Source organism: Phalacrocorax carbo, chromosome 13, assembly GCF_963921805.1.
Source record: "Phalacrocorax carbo chromosome 13, bPhaCar2.1, whole genome shotgun sequence".
NCBI classification, from domain to species: domain Eukaryota; kingdom Metazoa; phylum Chordata; class Aves; order Suliformes; family Phalacrocoracidae; genus Phalacrocorax; species Phalacrocorax carbo.
This window is the reverse complement of record NC_087525.1, coordinates 4,299,732-4,321,518: the sequence shown is the minus strand read 5'-3', so window position 1 is coordinate 4,321,518 and position 21,787 is coordinate 4,299,732. Positions and strand designations below refer to the sequence as shown.

General features: G+C 47.0%; 1 protein-coding gene and 1 long non-coding RNA gene across 11 annotated transcripts in view; one reads left to right on the top strand and one right to left on the bottom strand.

Moving 5' to 3' along the window:
* The first annotated feature begins 617 nt into the window (after positions 1-617).
* Positions 618-9,701, top strand: LOC135315580 (uncharacterized). 5 transcript variants are annotated; one of them, XR_010375063.1, is made up of 5 exons: positions 681-808; positions 970-1,119; positions 3,869-3,968; positions 8,792-9,016; positions 9,359-9,701. It is a non-coding gene; the product is annotated as an uncharacterized LOC135315580 (long non-coding RNA). The 5 variants fall into 5 exon arrangements; XR_010375061.1 differs by having other exon boundaries at positions 618-1,119; positions 6,459-9,016; XR_010375060.1 differs by having other exon boundaries at positions 621-1,119; positions 6,565-9,016.
* P4HA1 (prolyl 4-hydroxylase subunit alpha 1) overlaps positions 6,851-21,787 on the bottom strand; it is a 36,003-nt gene continuing 21,066 nt past the window's right edge. The window contains exons 9-15 of one of the 6 annotated variants that reach the window (XM_064464596.1): positions 20,614-20,684; positions 14,459-14,558; positions 13,087-13,140; positions 10,849-10,914; positions 10,280-10,348; positions 9,444-9,540; positions 6,851-8,982 (exon numbers count right to left, since the gene is read on the bottom strand). In XM_064464596.1, the coding sequence (XP_064320666.1) occupies positions 8,912-8,982; positions 9,444-9,540; positions 10,280-10,348; positions 10,849-10,914; positions 13,087-13,140; positions 14,459-14,558; positions 20,614-20,684 (528 nt within the window). In that variant the 3' untranslated portion in view covers positions 6,851-8,911. Of the gene's footprint in view, positions 9,541-10,279; positions 10,349-10,848; positions 10,915-12,965; positions 13,024-13,086; positions 13,141-14,458; positions 14,559-20,613; positions 20,685-21,787 lie in introns of all 6 variants that reach the window. The other 5 variants (XM_064464594.1, XM_064464592.1, XM_064464595.1 and 2 more) reach the window with 5 other exon arrangements.

Sequence of the window (21,787 nt, the reverse complement as noted above, 5' to 3'; positions counted from 1 at the left end):
TCCAAATGTCCAAAACTTCTGCTGCTCAGGCGATGGGAGTAATAGATCAGCAGCAGACCAAGGAGCAACCCTCACCTTTTTCTTAGGCCTCCTGGGCACGTAATGGTGTGGGCCAAGACACCCACCCAGCCTAGCTGCTGGGGGGGATTGCTCCTCGCAAAACCTGTGGGGCCACACGCCACGTGCCTGCACGGCCAGAGCGGCTGCCCTGCGGGAGCACGTCCAGGGCGGAAAGGGGTAGCAGGGCGTGCCATGTCCTGCTCGGCGCCATGGCCTGCGCTGCCATGGCTGGAGGGTGCTGTTGGGCCTCGCAGGGGTTGATCCAGCAGCTGGGAGCGGTTTGGGTTTAGATACACTGTGTTCAGGGCAACCCCTTGGCACATCCTCTCCAGTTATAGGATCAGTGACGTAGATGAGTATTTGCCTTTGATGGGGCCCCTGAAGGCGGGTGTTAGGTGGCTGGTTGTTACAGCTTTTGTGTGGTGCCAGCGTTGCTGAATTAAACGTGGCCCAGGGCGAGGAAAGGCTGGTACCGAAACCCACGTCAGGTAACGGGCTTGTGGGGGAACTGCAGGTCCCGGCTCCGGGGTGGGACGGGCCTGCCAGGGCCCCCGGGGGCCTGCACAGCTGGTGGAGGTTTCAAAGAAGTTACTCATTAAAAGAAAACAACCAGATGAACGCCAACAGCAAAAGACAACGCTAACCACTGATGAAGAATAGGGGAGGGAAATGGTATAGGAAGGCTCTGGCTGCTCTCAGAGGGCTTTTCAGATGTGTCCCGGCACAGCTCTGCCTCTCAGATTGGCAGGTCGGCTGATCTCTGTGGACTCCAACTTCAGCAGTCGTTTCTGCTTGAGTGGCCAGGCTGTCGAGTGGAGACTCTCCAGAGGGCAAGGGGGAGCCGGCCCGCGGGTCTTTCAAATACGCGGCAAACATAAGTGCAAATCCTGACATTTTATTGCTTTGCAGGAGGCTCAGCCTCACGGCGTCGCCACTTCTGAAGCGCTAGAGCCCTGTGGCACCCGTCTGCCTGCGTCTCTCTGCATACAGCCGTGCGCTGCGCGCTCCAGACTGGGGTGAGGAGGAGGGACTACGGCCAAGTCTTGGTTTCTCAGACAGGTAAGTCAGAGAAGTGGGGAAGAGGAGACAACAAGCTGGTTAGCCCCTTTCCCGTGAAATGGTGTGGAGCTGGAGCCAGCTGCTGCCTTCTTGCTGGATCTGTTCTGGTGCCCGCTGCTGACTGCGTTCATGCTCAGTGCCCCTCAGAAGGGGGTGGTGGGGGTTCCTCGGGTCAGCAGCCGGAGGTGATTCGGTTGTACAGCCACAGCTGGTACCTGCGTGGTGCCTCCCTGAGCGCTGTTACGCAGCCGGAGCTGCGCACGCTGTCCCAGCCCGTGGGAGGAAGCTTGGCTGCGTTGCTGGATGAGGGGACGTACGAGGTGTGCAGGAGGGCGCAAGGGAGCCTCAAACCCGCTTTGCCTTTTGGAAGATGAACCCAAGGAAAGAGGCAGAGAGCATTGGGAAGGGAGGTTGTCAGCATCCAGGTTGCAGACATGGAGGGGGAGCACTGCAATGCCTGGTGAGACATTAGGGTGATGTTCTGGTGAGCTAGAGGTGCCAGGTTGCTACTAGATGGTCTGTTCCCCTGAGCCTGGGAACCAGTAAGTCCCTGCCTCCAGCGGTCCTTTCCTGAGCAGGGTGTATCACTGGCATAAAGCAGCGGGGATGCTCGTGGGGTGAGGACTCCTCTCCAGGAGCGCTTTGCAGGGCAGGACTGGGGAGCTGGGGCCTGCCCCACTGTTCAGATCACACTGGGAACTGGTCTGTCAGTCATAGGTGGAAATGGGCTGCTGTCCCTGGAATTTGTTGCAGGGAGCCCCAGTGAAGGGAAGACTGGGTTCAACAGGGCCATGCTGTGTCTTGCACTGAGTGGAGCTGTTCGTGTCCCTGTTGGCTGAATCACCGCCCTGCGTGACACGCTGGTTTTCAGTCCTAGTGATCCCCACCCTTAGAAATCACCTGGCAGAAGTTAATGTAAAAAAGAGCAGAATAGCTATTCAGAAATAGCTTGGAAACATTGTGTAGAGCCCCTGGGTGGCTGCACTTGTGCTGTGCTTTTATGCGGAGCCTTTTAGGGTGGCTCTGGAGGCAATTCCAGAACACGGCTTTGTCATCCGTGGTGGCTGATCCATGTGCTGCTGAGAGTGAACTGAGAGGCAAAAATGCCAGTAGGACTGCAGAGGATGCAGAATGCAGTGACTGTTGCGTGAGCTGTGCGTGCGGTGCCACGCAGGACGTGCAGCCTGGAGGGGGTGGCTCTGACAGGAGCGTGGAGCCTGGGCTGTTTGCAAAATCGATTGGAATTAACTAGGAGAGCTGGACAGGGCTGGGGGGAGCAGCTGTCAAAGTGCAGAGCCTGGGAAAAGAGGAGTCGGAAACTTCCCTACTAGTTTGTCACTGGTTGTCCCAAAGCAAAAGTTTGTGAATAAAATAGCAGTCTAACGGCTTTCCCAAAACGTGGCAGCCCCTTTGGCTTGCCCTGGGGGTGAGCCTGCCTTCCTCCTCCTTCCCCCCACCCCTCCCCACACCAGACTCCTGAGACTTTCAGTCCAGCTGCAAACAGCTTGGTTGCACCCTAACTTAAAGATCCGAAGACCAGGAAAAATGTAGGATTGAGTAACACTAACAAAGGCTACACAGCACCTCCCCACACACACCGTTACGGCAGGGAATTGCTGCTCAGGCTCAGCAGCTGCAGAAGCGAGGACTTCCTGAAGTGCATGTGCACAGCAGGTACCTGCATGTTGTCTGGCCGCCTTTTGACTCACTGTGGTTGCAGATACCCCTTCCCTATGCCAATTTTTCTCTCTCTAAAGTTTTGAGAGATACAGATGTTGTTTGCCACAACAGTGAACTCTGACAACTGGTTTCTGAACCTCGTCTTGACCTCAGGATAAGCAACTCCTGACTCCATGCATTCATTTCTGACTCTGTAATGCTTAAATATAGAGCAGCCCTCGGGCTGTGGTGAGTCACTCACTCCTAATGACACTATCAGGGTTGGCAGCGTGCTGCTGTCAAACGGGAGGTAGAGGGGACGACACCGGACAGACACCCATCCCGCAGCGGTGCAGCTGGACACGTGTGCCTGTGTCCCCCCCATGCCAATGGTAGTGAACCCCATCCCGGATGAAGCTGGAAACCCCCTTGGCTTCACGTTAGCAGCCACGCCAGAGCAAACGCTGACCCTTGCATCCTGGGCTTGGCTCCCGGGAGGGAAGCGCAGGGGCTGGTCCAGCTCCTGTTGTGCGTTTCTTTTTCAGAGCACGCTGTCATAGGCAACACCACATGGTGATGCGCTTTGCCAGGATCCTTCCCTTTGTGTTCTGCTGGGGACGGGGTGGGGGCTGAGGGACTGACTGCTTTTTCTATCAGTTTGGGCCGGCTCAGTGAGTTGCTGGTCAATGTTTAAGCATGGCTTAAGCAGGGAGAACAGGCAGCTTGTGGTTAAGGTTAGTGGATAATCTGTGGATGGTTCAAAGCCTGGTTTGGGAGCCAGATGAGTCACTGATTATCAGAACGAGCAATGTAGCTTGATGATGAAATGCCCGAGTCCCTCACAGAGCCAGGTCAGAGTCCAGCAGCTGGAGGAGGGTGGGTGGGCAGCTGGTTAAAGGCCCTCTCCCTTGGGGGGGCTGAACTCAAGGTCATGGTCTGGTCCAGTCTCTCCAGGAGTCCCTGGACAGATCACTTCAGCCATCCACAGGTGCTGATACTGTCAGACCCTTTCCTTTCTCTTCATCTCGTCCTGCCCTGTGGTGATTCGCAGGCCTTTTTCCCTATCCCTGACCATACCCGTCTTGTTTAGCTGCAGCTGCTGCAGGTCTCATCCAGGCAGATTTCCTCCCATCGTCATTGATCCCCTGTGCTCTAGGTGCAGCTGTGCTTGAAGAGCCCCGGAGACCCAGGTAGGATGATTGGGAAGCCACAGGGCTGAACCACAACCCTTCCCTTCCTCCGTGGGAAGGGGTAAAGGCCACCAGGTCCTGGGCAGGTGCCTCAGGCCACACACAGAAGGCAGGGCCTCGCTCATCTCTGAAAGGAAGGCTGTGAGCTACGTCTCTCCCCTGTGCTAAAGCCCCCTGCACTGCTGGCTTGGTAATAGCAGCTGGGTGGCCTGGCTGGCAGCACGAGCCTCACACCTGCTTGCAAAGGGGCAGCCTCGCTTCAGCCACGACCAGCCTGGGGTGAGGAAGCGGTGTCCCCTGGCCGAGTGGCCAGAAGGCAGCCCACAAACACCCCAAAAAGCTCAGAGGGTCGGAGTAAGCCCTGTCCGCTAAAAGGACAGAGCCACCCAGCTGCTCGCATTCGCCTGGTGTTGGCCCACCCTGCTGCGAGAGAGGGGGCATGGCAGCAGTTCAGCAGCAGGCACAGAGCAGCTGGGGATGGAATCAATCTGTGCCTCCAAAATAAAAAAAACCACTGGCCTGCTTTAGACTTATTGCCTATCCTGTGACTGCCAAACCTGCGAGCGCATCAGCTGCGTCTCTGGGCAGCACGGGGAAGGGAGGGCAGTTCCCTAACTGCAAGCCAAGCGCTCTATCAAGCAGCAGCGCAAGGCTCCGGTCCATGGGCGAAAGGATCAAGGCCTCGAGGGACTTTTGTGCGGGATCCTGATGCGCGTGAGTATGAGCTCCCGTTTTGCAAGAGCGGCGCACGGAACAGCTGTGGTGTATAAACTGCAGATGTCTTGCCAATGGAAGACGCCAGCCTGCCCTTCCTGGGGGTAAGGGCTCCGTCCCCTGTTGTGCTGTTGGGGTCTGTGTTGCAGGGTAGTCTGAGCTTTCTTCCCCTCCCTAGAACTCTTCAGACTCACTGGTGGTTTGACCCCTTGGCTTCAGGAAATAGAAGCATTTGTCACCCCTGGAAAAGGGTCCCCTTAGCAGCTGACCCTTTGCTGCGCCTTGTTCGAGTTTCAAGCCAGGAGCTCGGGTGGGTCCCACGTCACTATTAAATCCCACAGCAGGCACTGCCGTGAGTCAAGGCGCTGGGGGACAAAGGGGCTGAGCCACGCGCCTCCCCCAGAGCAGTTCGGCTGCTTTGCGTGAGTTTTTGTGCAAACGTGCTCTCAGCCCAGCGTTACCCACCCTCCCCTTTTGCAGTCCGTTAGTGCTGTGCGGTGCCAACTGAGACACAGAGTTTGGGTCTGAGAACGTGTTTAATAGTAATCTGAGGCATGAGCATCTTCTGCACCTGCCCGCCTAGGCTGTGAAGTGAAACAAATGAGCTCAGTTTCCAGGAAACACATATGGTGATTAAAAAAAAATAAATCTGTGCGATCAGATTTACAACAGCCATATACAAGGAGAGCCTGATGTGGAGGAATTGGCACTGCTAATGGCAGTGGCTTTTATTTTAAGCCCATTTTTTAAATTTTTACATTAAAAATTTTATTACAAAAAAAATTTTACAGTAAGGCAGTTTCTCAGTTGTCAGTCGCTGCGAGCCAAAGTTTTCCATCATCTGTAATACAAAACTGGAGTCACACAGGAGCCACGCTCTTCATCCAGAAGCCTTTTGAGAAATGACAGGGTAAAGCAAAAAGCAGCAGCAGCACCGCCGCCTGTGTAATCCCGGCCACGGTTTGTGTTACGTGCGTGAACCTGCTGCAGTGGAGAAAGAGGAAATACAGATCGTCCACAGTTTAAAAAATTAAGCTTACCCCTTCTCATCTGATAATGGGGCATGGTTTGGTCCGATGTGCCTCAGCAGGCTTGAGTTTTCATTGTAAGGGTTTGTTGGGGTTTTTTTTTTTTGTTTAACACAGTGAAATTTTCCACTATTTTTCTTCCCTAAATAATTGCAAGTCATAAAGCAGTGAACGACTCAAACCCCCAAAACAAAAACACCACTCAGGCACAAAACCATTTTTACTCCCCAAGCCTTGCCCCTTGGAGCCTGCTCTTAACATGCTATTTAACACCAGAAGTACTCGAGGGGAGCGGCGGTGAGGGAGGTGACTGTGAGGCAGTCACAGAGTCATCGGTTGAACAGAGATGGGAAACCAGCTGGGGGGGTGGAACGGGACATGGGACCACACATGGCGGACAAGACCCCCAAGTGCTTAATATAGCAACACTGTGCTGTCTCATCACATCAACCCTTCCGTCATTCAACATGTGAGAGACCAGGGCGGTGTCTGCCACTAGGGTGGTACCTAAAGCAGGCACTGACACTTTTTGGTCATATTTCTCTTTTACCTCACATTAAAGTCTACAGTTTTTAACCTTTTAATTAATTATTTTAATGTGCCAGGTAACCCCTCTGTTCACTTTCGGAGGGAAAAAAAAAAAAACAACCCACCATGTTTGCTGTAACAGCAAAAGCAGTTGCTGTTTTTCTAAACCCATTCATGGTGGCAACACACTGATTTCTTTCTGTGCTGCTGAACTACAGAGGCTTGGCTTAAAGCCTTTACAGATGCCTGGGAGCTACCGCAAGCAAAGGGGTGCCCCAACGCGGGACTTCTCATGCCACAGCGATCACTGTAGTCTTTGTCTGCAGGCACGTGGCAGGACTTAACTGCAGCTGCGGTTACCTTTTTTTTTTTTGGAGCATCAGGAAGTAAAAAAAAAAAAGCTGGGATAGAGAAAACCATGGCGATGCCCCTCTGACACTGTGTAAAAGTGCAAAAAACTCAGGTAAGTAGAAGTGTTATGATGGGGTGTGTTTTTTTGAATTCTTACAGTTTAGTCATCAAAAGTGTGCTCTGGTAACCATTGCTTTGGTGACTATATCCGATATGGCTCTCATGTACCAGCTGTTCTACACAAATGAATAGTTACAGACATGAGGTGGACCTATTTCCACTTCTTTTTATTTGTTTTCTTAAGAGGTGGATGAACGTTGTTTCACATCTGCCAAAAGCACAGGCAAAAATGGAAGAAGGTGTAGGGCTACGGCAAAACAGTTAGGCAGGTCCCACTGCTAACAGGCTCAGTAGAAATTTAACAATACATTTTCCAGCAAAGATTTTAAAGTGTCTTCTGAAAGCATGCAGTTTCTCAAACTGTAGTACCTTAGAACTGCAGTCTCAGTACGCCAGAGGTATTTCTAACAGGTTAACGGTTGGTTTCATCTATGTTTTGGCTCAATTTTCAAGATTTTGAGGCAGAAAATCCAATTAATTAAAATTGGAATTTTTTTTCCCTTGGTAAAGACTTCAGGCTTGACCCCATGACTAGTAAAACCATCATCATCAAAATCAGACACTTTTAGGTAGGGTCTGGTGCAGCTCACTTTGATTCTTGTCCTCATGCTAGTGGAATATTCAGACATGTTGCTAGAAATCCTGCTGCTGAAGAGAAATGGCTTAGGAAAGCGAACCTCCCTGCAGCCTCTCCCGCCCCGCTTCGCTCTTCCTGCGCTGGGGGCAGCAGGTATGCCTCCCGCGGGGCTCTGACGAGCAGAATGCAAGGTCAACAGCTACGGCAGCCACAGTCTCGTCTCCCTCAAGGGCTTCAACTTCATCTCGGTGTAAGGATGACTTGTCACAAACTAAGGTCCCCGAGTGTCCTTCCAGCGCAGGCACTGCTGACTGTGGGGGTGCTTTTCCTGTGGGGCCAGTGTGAACAAGAACGGCTCCAGCCCTGGCTCATGGGAAGAGCAGCCTCAGAGCTCTGGAGGGAGGCCCCTTCCCAGCACTCCCTGGCTCATGAGTGCCAGTGACCACCAAGGGCAGGGGAGGCACCACAAGGTGAGCAACACCAAACCATCCAGAGCAGCCCCCTCCTGTGGCATCCTGTGCCAACAGGCACCCTGTGACTAAAGGCATGTCGCTGCTGTGGCCTGTGTTCAGCATCCACAGCAGAAAAAACACATTTGGGGAAAAAACCAAACCACCTCTAAAAGACATTTAGGATTGTAAATCGGCCATCTATTTCTCACAAAACCTTGAGGAACTGGGAGAATGAGGGTGGGGAGCGTTCTGTGAGGACTCTGTATTGCCTCATCACCTGAAGTCTCATAACTAATTTGAAATTCCTGTATCCTAAGGCACAATTATTATGATTAATGAAGATGGTAACAGGCCCATCCCCCACAGGCCAAGGACCAGGCCTAAGAGTTGGCTACTAAGACAGAATAAAAGCAGCATTAGTTTACGTGGACAAACACTAAAGAAAAAAAATGGAGGGCACATGGCCTGTAATTATTGTCAGGCTGCTCTGCTGCAGGCATGTGTTTCACACAACACTGCCGAAGCATCTCGTCTATGCATATGTAATTGCTGGCTCACATTTTCACAACTGAGAGCCAAACGCCCCAACAGAGGCTAAGAAGGAAGCCCGTTTAAATATCAGGGCTTTGTGGAAGCAGAGAAACAGGCTAAAACATAGTAACAACCTGCTCCTGGTGAAACAAACACCATGGCCGCAGTTCTCAACAGTCAGGCACTCTAGAAAAGCAAGGAGTCGAATGTCTGGAAATTGAGGAATACGAACTGGTTTAATTCAGCCTTCCTTAGCGGGGAGCCCTCCCATCAAATCATCCCGCCCTCAGCAGACTGACAGGTACAAGGAGGACTCTAAGCAAACAATCACTGGCTTTCCACATTCAGCAGAGGGGCGATGGTGAAGGGAACACCACACACAACACCACTGTTCGTTGTGTCCCTGGTCTGTATTTTGTCTGGTTTTTTTTCTCTGAAACACTCAAACCTGGATATATTCTGCTCACAAAACCATAAAGGGATACTTTAAAGGAACTAAAAGCGTGTTTGTTTTGTCCACAGATGAAACACCGGTGTAGTTGAAGACTGAACCTGTAGTGGAGTGTTAGTCAATTGTAAACTGTAGGAGATGTGTGCATTTTACACAAACTGAACACAGAGGAGACGGAGGACGAGTCTGCATCATTCCAACTCTGATAAAGTGCACGGCCTTCGGAATTCCTGTCCCCGCTCGTGGAGCCATTTATTGGATACTGCAAAGACAAAGGCATTTGATCAGCGTACCTGGTTAGCTCATGTTTCTATTTAAGCTAAATATATGCTATTGGCCAGCTTACAGTTAAGCACAGCGTTACCTCAATTTTCTAAAATATTTTAATACACACACATGCATGAAGGTGGTCTAATAAATCCAAGAGGGAAAAAATCTTCCAGTAGCTGCAAAACTACAACAGACCTTTGAAGTAGATCTACTACTACATTTTATAGATAGCTTTATTATATAGAGAGATATATTATATAGTAGCATATTTTATTATAACATAATATAGAGAGATACGAAGTAGGTATAGCTATAAAGTAGATTTCTTTATAAAGGATGTAATTTGTGGCTGCTTCTTATTCCACCAGAGGAAAAAGAAAACCAAGACAACCCACCAACAAAGGCCCGGACGTCCAGGTGACAGGCAGCGAGAACAACGTGAGGGGTACTTACCCCATTTGTTTCCAACTAGTACTGGGCAGGCCGCATGCCGCGTGCTGTAATCTCCTTCTCCGCTTGGGAAGAGGTTGTACCAGAATACAGCCGTTCCCTGGGAATTGCAGTGGAAACCCTCAGCATGTTGCTCTGTGTGATGCACGCTTTCACACCAACTTACTTAATGATATGGCAACGGTACATGTATTTGTATTTCAGATGCTCCTTTTAAATTGAAGGGTCTTTTCCATATGCAAACATTTGCTTTCCTAAGGATTGAGTCTCCTTTGACTCATTCTGTGTCCACATATACCTGACTTTATTTTAAACCCTAAGCCAGTTTCATTCAACTCTGACCAGTTTTAGAAAGCAAGATAACTGGCTAATAATGAGTAACAGGCCAGCAAGAACAGACCTTAGTCATGACCCTTCTGAGGGGAAAATAAAAGGTAACAGGAACACACAATTTCAAGGAGAATTCCCTACGGGCACCTCAAGACTGAACCTACTTACAAGTTTGAGTATTTTCAAAATGTGTTTTGAAGTATTGTTATGTTTTGCAAAGTCTAAGCATTAGAAGCGTTTAAGTCCAAAACGTAACTGGGGGTTAACATGCAGATGATCAGAGGCCCTTGGAATCACCAGTACTATTCCAGTCACTTCACTGTAGTGAAGTGCTTCACTTAAGGTGCGGTACACAAAGGTACTGTAAGTATCTCTGTGATCCCATGAACAGGGCTGTAATCTTCTTCATCTAAATTAATTTTGAAACTTTTTTTACCTGTTTGTTTATACATCAGTTATATTTTTGAGTAGGTGAAGAATGGTCACACTGGATAAAAAACCCTGCTTACCTTTTTAGGCCAAACACTAGCTCCTACTTCAGGAAAGACAGTAGCTCCCCCTGCTGACACATCGCTCATCTGAAAAGGTGGGAAAAAGTTGCAAGCTGATACTCTCAAGTGTCACGTTTTTGTAAAACACAATTAGGTTATTGAACAACTGAATTTCTACCTCCCAATTAGTGAGCAAAGGCCGCGTGATCAACAGCCTTAAAAAAGGCTACATCCCACCCACTTTGTTCAAAGTGCAACAGCCATCCTTGTCCCAGAACGGTACATGCTCAAATGTTTTTGTGAGCATGCTATAAATACTGATGCAGATATAAAAATATATAGACAGTCAAATAATTTAAGCCAATGCTCAACTTTGAGGCGGGGAAAAAACCCCAAACGTCCTTAAGAACACACAGAAGAACTATTACTTATGGGTAAGAAGATACCCCGTATGTATGACCGCTACATTAGTGGCTGTCTTCATCTGCAAGTCACGTCAATAAAAAAACCATAATGAAATCGTTCAACAGTATAGAATATGCAGTGATATTTTTGGCACTAGCACATGGCAGAAATATCTCACTTACATAAAACAACCAAGTAGCAATTCTGTTGCCTGTTCCCAATTCCTTAAAAGCATCTGGCTCATCTTTCTGTGAATAAAAGCAAGCAGATTTAATAAGCATTTCATTTTGACTATTGAGAGGAGCCACTGACATACAGCTGCAGAGCCAGCAGCAAACTCACACAGAAAAAATGAATTCAATCCCTCTGTTTGGAAGGAGGGGAGAATGCAATATGAGTATATCTACTACTAATCTCAATAAACTAGGCATTTGAAAGTTCTGTAGGGCAGAGAGGGCATTAAGCCCAAATTACTAATGGGGGAAAAAACCCACTGTACTGTCTGAGAGGGAGTATATAACTCCTCTTCACAGCCAAACTTAATTATTTAATTACACTCACTCATCCCCCTCTTGTCCTCAGCCAAGATGAGCAATAGCAAGGGCAGCTCTTCCCTCCCAGGCTCACCAAGAGTCACGGCGAGCCCTGCCCTGCCGCAGGGGTGGCTCTGAGCACAGCCTGAGGGCAGCTGCCAGCCCAGCTCCCCTTGGGGTGGTTCTGCCTTTGTGGCCCTCAGCCCATCCTGCTCCGGCCTTTCGGACCTTGTGCTGGAGCCGCAGGTATCGGCCACTGCACCAGGCAGGCTGCTGCTCAAGCTAGCTGGCCTTCCGCGTTCTGCGCGCCTCCCTGGCAGCCACGCATTTTAGAGCGCCATTAAAAATCCAGCGAGTGATTCATTAAGCAGTGCGTGATGCCAGCCGCAGGGCAGCTGTGGCAGCCGCTCCTGAAGCTTTTGACAGGAGTAAGGTATGTCCCTGCCTAAGCGCATGGGAACGTGCATGCTGCAGCTGCAACACCTCCAGCCCAGCGCTGGTTCAAAGGGGAGGCCTCCTCCCTGCCACGCTCCAGCACTTTACTGTTGCTCTTTGATTACAGCTGGGAAGAAGGGAGGAAACCGAGGGAGGAAGCCTCCACAGAGCAGGAGCTTGTAACAGGCCAAGAGACCCATCTGGGTCATTAAGGCATTTTTATCACTTGATTTACAAGAAGAAAAACCCATTTTGATGGGTATTGAGACTAACTTTTGTCACGCCTCACACCCCACCCCCCCTACTGGTGTGTGTTAAAATTTCAGCAATTGCTACTCCAGAAATTAAAACAAAACCTGTTAATCATTTGCAATGCTTTTGAGCATGTGCTTACAGAGCAGAGATTCTGATTAATAGTTGGTGGTTTGGATTCACAGCGTAAGGTTAATCTGAAGGTGTTAAATCACACAGAAATATGCCCAATAAATAACCAACTGAAATTGGTGGCATTATTTCCAGCAGTCTGCAATTTAAGCTGGAATAGAAACAGGTTGGGAATTTAAATAAAAAAAAAAATCAGGATAGTGAAATGAGAAGACCTTGGTAGCCTTTTTCCAGTTTCAGGACTGCGCTAGCAATTGGCATGTAAGCTACAGTAACAGAGCACTAATATTGTCAAAATTTCTTCAGCAGCATACAAGACACCTGCGCCTTGGCTCTGGGGAAAGATGTTCTCTCTGTGCCTCGCAGGCCTGCATGGTGTGCTGCAATGCAAGTACTCCTACAAAGCCTTTCTCATGGAGGAGGGCATTAAGCTCTCCCCCACGCAGCCACATCTGCCTTACTCAGCAGTGCTCTGCGCTGCGGACGCAGCTGCGGTAGCGTCAGTGCGTGGATGCATGTTAGCTGATGCCACCATCATCTGCTGCACGTGTCAGGGTATATGCTGAGTTTTTACACAGTTCAGCTGTATAATCTTCAGTGATTTTAAACAAAACGGCTTTACATGGCCAGTACCCTGACCAGCTAGAGTATCTGTAAATGTTTCTCCAGCTTTAGAGTAAAGCTAATGCCCTTTGCTCTGTTAAGAACTATCAATCATCTCCTTAGATTAATTCTTTTTAGTTCTGTTTTTGAAGAACAGCCTTGTTGCTCTGTAATGCCTAAAATTTTTATTAGTTCAGCTGGTGGTTTAGAGGGCTTTCTCCACTAACACGGATTAGAAAAGTTGAAGAGCTACAAAATTTAATAGACATTAAAGAATAAAAAATCGTGCCACAGCCAAGAGGCTCAGGCTTCACCAGGTGACTATCTCTCCTCCATCTCTTTACTTGCCCGTGCAAAGTCAAAGTGGGGCTCATACTGTCCTCCCACTCCATAATTTGCCACCTGAAAGAGAGAAACACAGTGCTTGTGAAGCAGAAAGAGGTGGAGATGGAAAACAGGACTTACCCTTCCAAAATCAAAATGAGGCTCATACTGGCCTCCTACTCCGTAGTTGGCTACCTACAGTAAAAGGAGAAGCAAAAAATCTAGTAAAGCAGTATTTTATCCAGGCAAGAATTTGACCATCAACTACCACCTTTCAGCTGATGAAGTTTAAAAGTGAAGCCAAAGGAAAGTGCAAGTCTCTGCCAGCTAAATCGTCCTGTACACAGCAAAGTCCTTCTGGGTTTACTCTCAGATATAGCTCTGACTTCACCCACGCTCCTCATCAGTGCTGACCCAGAACCTGAGTCCAAACTTTAGGGTCTCAGGCCTTCACTCCACCTTTGCAGTTCTCAACTGGACACCAGCTCCCAGCAAAGCTGCAGCTGAACCTTCTCTTCTGCAGGGTCAGCTTTCCTTGAAAGCTCTTCTGTCCACCCCCTGCTGAATGGTAAAGACATTCTCCCATTTCTGAGTGCCTGCCACTGTCTGACCTAATGACTCTCAGGTGATAGAACCTGACCATGAAACTTTTGAAACTTCTGGACAGCCCCAGGCTCCAGGGAGCCCCACAATGTTTGGCTACAGGAGCAGCAGCACATCCAAGACTGGCACCACAAGGATGCACTGTACTCCCGGTAAGAAGTCTGCAAGTCCAGCAGAAAGCTACCAAGATGATCAGGGGGCTGGAGCATCTCTCTTATGAGGAGAGGCTGAGAGACTTAGTTTTGTTCAGCCTGGAGAAGAGAAGACTGAGGGGGGATCTCATCAATGCTTATAAAGGTCTGAAGGGTGGGTGTCAGGACGATGGGACGAGGCTCTTTTCAATAGTGCCCAGTGACAGGCCATGGGGCCACGGGCACAAGCTGGAACATGGGAAGTTCCACCTCAATATGAGAAAACACTCCTTCCCTGTGCGGGTGCCAGAGCAGGGGCACAGGCTGCCCAGAGAGGCTGTGGGGTCCCTTCCCTGGAGACATTCACCCCCCGCCTGGACGCGGCCCTGTGCCCCTGCTCTGGGGGTGCCTGCTCACGCAGGGGGTGGGACAGGGTGAGCTCCAGAGGGCCCTTCCAGCCCCCACCATTCTGTGATCCACTTCACCAACGATCAGGAGTTTCAATTATTACTATCTTCCTCTAGCAACAGAAAGCCATTTCACACTACAGTAAGCGCTACTCTGCAAGGACAACTTTGTTTCTTCCTCCCTATAAAAACCCCACTCATTCTTCCCAGGGGCTGGAGTCAAACCAGCCATCACATCAGCTTCCCCTGGGTTGAATGAGCTTTTGTGGCCACCTCACCAACACTACCTGAGCGAGCATGGCGCTGCACACAAAGCCATCCAGAATGAAATGCCCACTGACCTTCACCACTGTACTTGTCCTAACAGTTTACCTGTAGCTCCTCTGCTGTAGAGACATCAAGTCCTGTTAGGTCCTGTATCCTTGTGTTAATGCGAGACACCACAGGGCTTTCATATCCAGACAACCAAGCACTGGGGGGGATGATGATAAAAATTAATAAAATATGGTAGTAATACATAGCAAAGCTAGCAGTACAAGTGTAACATTTGGAATTACTTCGAGTTTGAGGGTTTTTTTGTACTTTTCAAGAACATGGTAGGCTTATCAGAAATACTTCGAGGGCATTACAGGGGCCTGCATTTAATAATCATGTTTTCTGGAAAGAACACTTGCAGCACTGGTTTAAGGAAGCTCTAAAAAACTAACGGCCTTAATTCCCACAGCGGACTACCACATGGCTGAAGAAAATGTTGTAAACAGTGCAGTCTGCTTTCAAACTGTTTTCTAAAACAGGCACAAACTACTTTTCCTCTTACCCATTCCAAACAGCTAATTTAGACCCCACATTTGATGCACATTGAAGCAACACTCGGGAAAGGAACAGGTGAGTTACTTTACTTAGCGTACACAGAGTCTGTGTGATTTTTTAACTCAGCTTTTCCACATGTCATGCACATACAGGCAAGTGCTCTGTAATCTGTCCTTTCATATTACTTACCTGTGCAATGGTCCTAAAAATCATTATGAAACAATTAAATAACACATAAAACTCTTTACCATTTTTCCCTGTTCAACAATTTCTGCCAAAACAGCCTATTACAGATTTGGTATTTAGCACGTTTCAGGTACACAATGGTTTTTAAAGACAAAAAAACCCACCAAACCCAAACACACCCAACTTTTTTTAATATAGATGTGAAAGGCCAGCCTCACAGTTCCAAAGGCATCTTCAAAATGTCTCTCTCCTCCTGTAAATTTGAACTTTTCAGCTAGAAATGCTACATTTTAAATAACTGGCAAATGGGTCAGCAGAGAAAAGTACAAACAGGTAGCGAAGCAGTTCTACATGAGAATTGCTGCCTTCACCCAGACCCAGCATAGCATTTTCTACTCTAAGTGGGTGCTCATTCTTGAAAGCTGCGTGACTGGGAAGAGCAGCTATGTCATCCGGCAGCAGCCACATACCCAGAACAGCAGCGTTTGGCAGAAAAGGGCACAAGCTTAGTATAACTGCAGCTCTGCACACCCCTGCTGGACCCTTACCAGCCACGAACGCATCCAGTTGCTTAGATGGAAACAAACACATTTTTCACCTCTTGACAAGATAAATTTTTTGCTCTTGGGGGGGATCAATTTCATCTACCCACTGTCTTTTCTTTTGGATATTATTGTCTCTTTTTAACCATTCATCGGCTCACATGATGCTTTACTTTTCTTGCTGCTTTACTTCTCCCCTTCTAGCCAATGCACCTTCATTCTATGTGCTCCTCTCTTCCCTCTCTCAGCATGCTCACTACCCTCCCTAGACCTCCTCTCTAGTTACCTTGACAGTCCCCTACTAGTCACTAAAACAGACAAGATGGATGATTTGGGCCCCATGATTTCCCCTTTTTGCACAAAAAGGGAGCCAGCTAGTTCTACCTTTCTTCTAGCATCTGACTCGGCCTTTTGGGCTCATCATGGTTCCTGCTGCTTTTACAAGACTGTTGGATAGAAATACCTATGCCCAGAACCTAGCTGGCAAGTACATCGTAGTTTTAGTTCTACTCAAATGAACTTTCGCATCTATACTAAATTAACGTTGGGTTTTTTTAAATTAAAAAATGTTTAAAAAACGCAAAACCAAACAAAACACATTGCATGGGAGGAACAGTAGCATGACACATGACACAAGGCACTGACACAGGTTACAGAATCTCTAGGAGCTTTTTTTAAATGACATGAACTACAAATAAAAGAAATAAGATTTCTCAAGACAGACTTGCACAAACACGTACCATGATTCATCCATTTCTGAACACTGTTAGTATAAGGAAGTGTTACACTGCAACCTTCTTTGATTTAATGTGGTAGGAGAGCACGAAGACTATTTATATGAAGCATCGCCGCCCCCCCCCAAAAAAAGAGGAAAAAAGGCAGCTACACCCCCACATGCTATGCAGCCACGTTGAACAGGAAACACAGGCAATCCCAACCTCACACTTAATGCACAAGAAAAGCCCCCAACACAGCCATCAGCTTCAAAGCTTAGACTTTAGCTACCTCTGTACAGACTATGCACAAAAGCTGGGGTGGGGATGGGGGACGGGACACACCAACAAAAAAAACACAACCACCACAAACCCCAAAGAAAGAAAAAAAGCAACCATTCTTGCCATATTGGTTATGTAGAATTACAGTGAATGCTTTCAACAGGGAGAATACTACATCCTTTCATGAAGGGGAAAGTACTCTATATGAAAGGTAGAGGAAGCAGGGAACTGAAACCATATTTCAAGTGCCAGCCTGTCTGCTGGTTGCTGAGCAAAACTTAGAGGGAGGCATGTAGTGCTGAATAGTTTCATGTGAGGGGTTACAGCGTAATTTAACCCTCTTAGCATCATGAAATCTGTTTCCAAGAGGGCAGAGAGCTCAGGAGGGCCTGCAGCACCCTGTACCGATTATCCAGCATCAGGAGGTCTCCATGCCTGCTGCATTTAGGATGCACAGCAAGTACCTTCTGACATTACTGCAGGCTTTGCCTAGCACCCTTCACTGAATGTAACAATCTGTCCCACATCATCCTCTCTCGTGGCTACTCTCAGCCTTGGTCCTCTGCTGCCATCAAAGGAAGCACGCTCAAGACCATTTATAGCAGGTATGTATTCCTTTATGCAAAGGAATCTTTTTTTCCTGCTCTTGTCCATCAAAAAAAGACTCCCTCACCAGTGTCATATGTGATGCGGAATTAACAACCTTAAACTGTGCTCAGCAAACTTTTTTCTTTTAATATATGCATAGGCCAAGGTTCAGCGTGAGTCTGTAAATGCATACAGCTCTATTCTTCAACATACATTTGTTAAGCTAAGTTGCTCATCTGACAAGTTACCTTGCATGAACAGCATTCTGTCATATTTTTTTACCAGCTGACACCTCTGAGTCCACTACAGGCAGAAAACTTCATCACAAGAGGGACAAGCTTATTTCTGGGAAGTCATAAGCATGACCCTTTAAGACGTGGGTTATTTTACTTGCAGCAGGATTCGATATTTCCTTAATAACTACCACCCCAAAGCCCAAAATTCCCTGATTACAAAGGCATTTTGGTGCCCTGCTTGGCTTTGTAAAAAGACACCCAGGAACTACTATGTTATAGAAATTGAAAGAATTTCAGTATGCTGAATTCCTGCTGGGGGATTGATTTTTCGTCTTCCTCACACCGAGATCTGGCTTTTAACAACTTTTTATATTAACTGCAAACAGCTAGCAGGAATTACAGTTACTCCTCCCTCTTAGAATTCTGTATCAGGTATCTTAGATTTTTTTTAATAGCACAATACTTATATGCAGAAACAATTTTAGAATAAGCAGTATATTAGGAAACCAAAACAGACAACTGTCCAGAGCAACATGATATACAAGGACTTATACGCCCAAAAGCTCATCTCCTCCAACTGCACCAGTCGGTCCGACGGCTACGTCCTTAGTCCCAGCAATGCCAGCACTGCACCAGCTGATTTCAATGCTGTTTTTGTTACAGTCATCGGTCACACGAAATACTGGCACTTCTGTTTAAAAACTTTCTAAAATGTACTGAGTATGTAAAAAAGTACTAGTAGAGACGCAACAGGGAGTGAATGAAAGCACAGATTGGTATTTCTGAAGTTGAAACTTCATTTGCTACAAGCTCTGACTGGCTGCTGGGAGGAGAGAGAAAAAAAAGCAGCTTCTTTAAAAGCAGTGTGAGGGTGGCTGAGTTTATTCTGGTACCGCACACAGCACAGCTTGATGGTGCTCCTCGTTCTGCTGGCAGAGTGCCCCCTTTTATACGGCCTGCCACGTACTGCACAGCAAACAGTAGTCCTCTGAGAGGAATGCTGTAATTTAGAAGTGCATTTGCTAGGAAAGAATGTTTGAAGGGGGAAAGCAGTCATCTATTAAAAAAATAAAGCAAGCATTTTTTGGTTTTCAGGCACAATGATTCATCTGGAATCCAAACCAGCTCTAACAGAAAGATGTTTCTAGCAGTGGTTCTGCAAGAGAAGTTCAGTGATCCAGCATTAATAACATGATCCTTCTAAAGTAGCCTGGCTTGGGGTTTTTGGGGGTGGCTTTTACCTCCTCCTATAGCTTTAGGTGCCAAGTTCTCTTCTGAAGTATATACATCCTAAACAATCTGCCCATAGAGGAATGCAAAGGCAAAGAGAAGCATGAAAAGGGAAGGCCCCCTCCACCCTCAAGTCCATTCCTACCCTCAAAAAATTGTCTACGCTAACCTCACAATGTGCTGTACCCCATTTACTTGTAGGTTTTTTTGCCATTCTAATTCCAGTTGCCAGTGAGATACGGAATTAAACATCTTAGCTCAGTAAAATGTGATTTAATTCTGAGTTCCTTGGGCATGTTGCAAGGAAGTCCTGGAGCCCCACCTTTTTGACCACCAGGGTCTCAATTCAACACATACTAGACTTGAGGCTCTATTTAGTCCGGGCTTGTGGCACACCACACCAAGGAGGCAGCAGCACTTCACAGGCAACAGCTGCCCTTATATTTTTTTCACAAAGTCCCTAGGCAAGGTACAGCACATGGTTAATTCCAGATTAAAGCCCTAGGAGTTATTTTGTCACATCATAAAGCCAATAACAAGGTGATGGCAAACAGGATCTGGCTGCACCACCAGCCGCACACATTCATGAGGGAATTGGCTTTTCATGATGGGTGTTGTCTAGCACTATTTTTTCCTGACTGCGGCATCTGTGATGGTCTCAAGGCATAATACTTCCCACTAATTAAAAAAATCAAAACTCTGAATAAAAAGTTATTTTACTAAGGATCATCTATATAAATAGATGCATAACTGGCCCCTCAATTTCAATTAGCAATCCGGTCACCTTCTTTAATTGCTATTAGCAGCACGTTAGGTTTGTCACAAACTGCAGGATACATTAAAACAGATCAACAAGTTTCCTCAGTGAATGTCCCAGCCTGGTCTGTGTCACAGGGGACAAATCCCTGGACTGAATAAATTCTCTCTTTAAAATATGCAGTCACAGATAACCAAGATAGGACACGGACAGACTTTAAATCAAAAACAAAAAACATAAAAACTAAATGCAACACATGTCCAATAGGAAGAGGTACATTCCTAACATCATTCTGGAGGGGGTCTGTGGAGGTAGTTTAAGGAGCAACCACGTAAGAACTCACCAGACAGTTTCCAAAGGACTCCTGCTACCTGCATGTGCTCTGATGAGTAAGCAGACCTGCACGCCGCCAAAGGTGCAAGGTGGTTTTCAATGTATAGTTTTCAGCTTGCTACTACTTGCAATAAGTGTGGCTTTAAGGGTCAGACTTTAGTTACATTGGTTTTCTAGTTTCCGTGAGAGCTATATTCATTCCTGAGATCAACCAACTTCTTGTGATCCAGTATTTTGAAGCACTTCCATCTTTTTAAAGACATTCATAGCTAAATAAAAACTTTTAAGCTACTAGCCATTCTACTTTCAGGTTTTTTGTTCAAATAAGCTGAAAGAACACTCGTTTTCTATTAAAGCAGCAACTACTTTCAATCATTTAAACAAAGAAATTCTTTATAATTATGGACTAGCTTGAATTTGCACTGTTCCTGTGAATAACAGCAGCTCATCAGTGCCTAGTTGTAAGCACCAAGTATCAACTCCCAAAGCTTAGTGGTATAGGCGAGCTACACAGGCAGCCTTTTCTGCTCCTTGTTAGTGTAAGCAGAACCCCACATGATGTGAACATTTTAGTGTGTTAGTTGCATTAGACAAGCCATGCGAAGCCAAAGAGGGCACTTCTGTCTTGGCTACCACTGACATATAGAACTATTTTCTATTTCAGCAGACTGCTTGCTTTGTTATACAACAGCTCGCCTTGTTTTAGGCCATTCTCTTTCTTCTAAAGAGATACTAAGAACGTAAATGTTACACAAAAATCCTTACTTGCCCCACATTTAGAGACAAAGCAGTACAGCCCCAGAACAGACTTCCTCAGACTGGGTATACCTGTGGAAGACGTTCCCCTTACCTCTTAGAGACTCTGTAATGTGCTGTGGTCAGTTTCCCAGTCTCAGGGTCATGAACAGTAGCACGGCTCAGCTACAAAAAGAGAAAGGACAAGGGCTTACCCACCTAGTAGGCTGCTTTTTTGCCAAGCCACAGGTGTTTGCAAGGGTTCCGATTGGTCTGGATGGTATGCAATGCTCTTAAATTAGCAATATTAGAAGGGCAACAGAAGCTGTAGCTGCCATGTCCAAATGAAAACAAATTGGTTGGAAAAATTTGGTTAGATTGTCCTTTCACTTTTTTCCTCCTTTTTTTCTTTTTCCTTTTTTTTTTGTTTTAAACTAGTGACTTTCTGCAAATAATTTATGATGCTGAGTTTCACAGACAATTCCTCTTCACCCAGAAGTTCAACTCCTTTCAGAATTTCAGCTTAACACTGATGGAATCCATGGCCAATCTGTAATCACCACTACTAAAACTGGGGGACAAGGGGGCGGGCAGGCAGCAGGTGGTTTCTTTTAGAGCCAGCCAATTTTGAAAAACATTGGCTAAATTAAAGACTTGTAGTACTTAACAGACAAGCTGGAAAAAAACCCTGAGCCCAGTGAAAGAGAGCTTTTTTCGCTCATTCTGCCAGATTTGTGTTAGCAGGAGGTAAGAGCCCAGGCAGGAGCACGAGATGATCTCAATGGAATGCTGCGTGAGTAACAAATATGTGTTTTCCATGCCACTCCAGCTGTCATGCACAGGAAGGACTTGAAACATCTCTTACACACATAAAGGCACTTCAAGTGGTCTTCTAGGTTTTACAAGGAAAGGGAGAACAATTTTTGGTTGGTGAGAAGAGGAAGGAGAAGGGAATATTTTAAAAAAAGTCTAGATTCTACTGAAGGTTTTGTAGCATCACAAATTCTTTTACACCGATTGTAGAGACCTGCTTCTTGTACAGATCATCGTTTTAGAACACGCACCGAGAAGGTGACCAACAAAATGAAAAGAAGCCATCAAAATACACCCCCAGAACTTCTAGCTGAAGGGAAAGACTGAGAAACTCAGCAGTAACAGCCTGTTACAGATCTGCATGTACTAAAGCGGTGGGCTACAAGGCCAAAGTTGTCTTTTTAGACCACCTCTTTTTTCCCCATAATGAGCAGAATCTACACACTCATTACAGGCCCAAAACATCTGGCATAGAG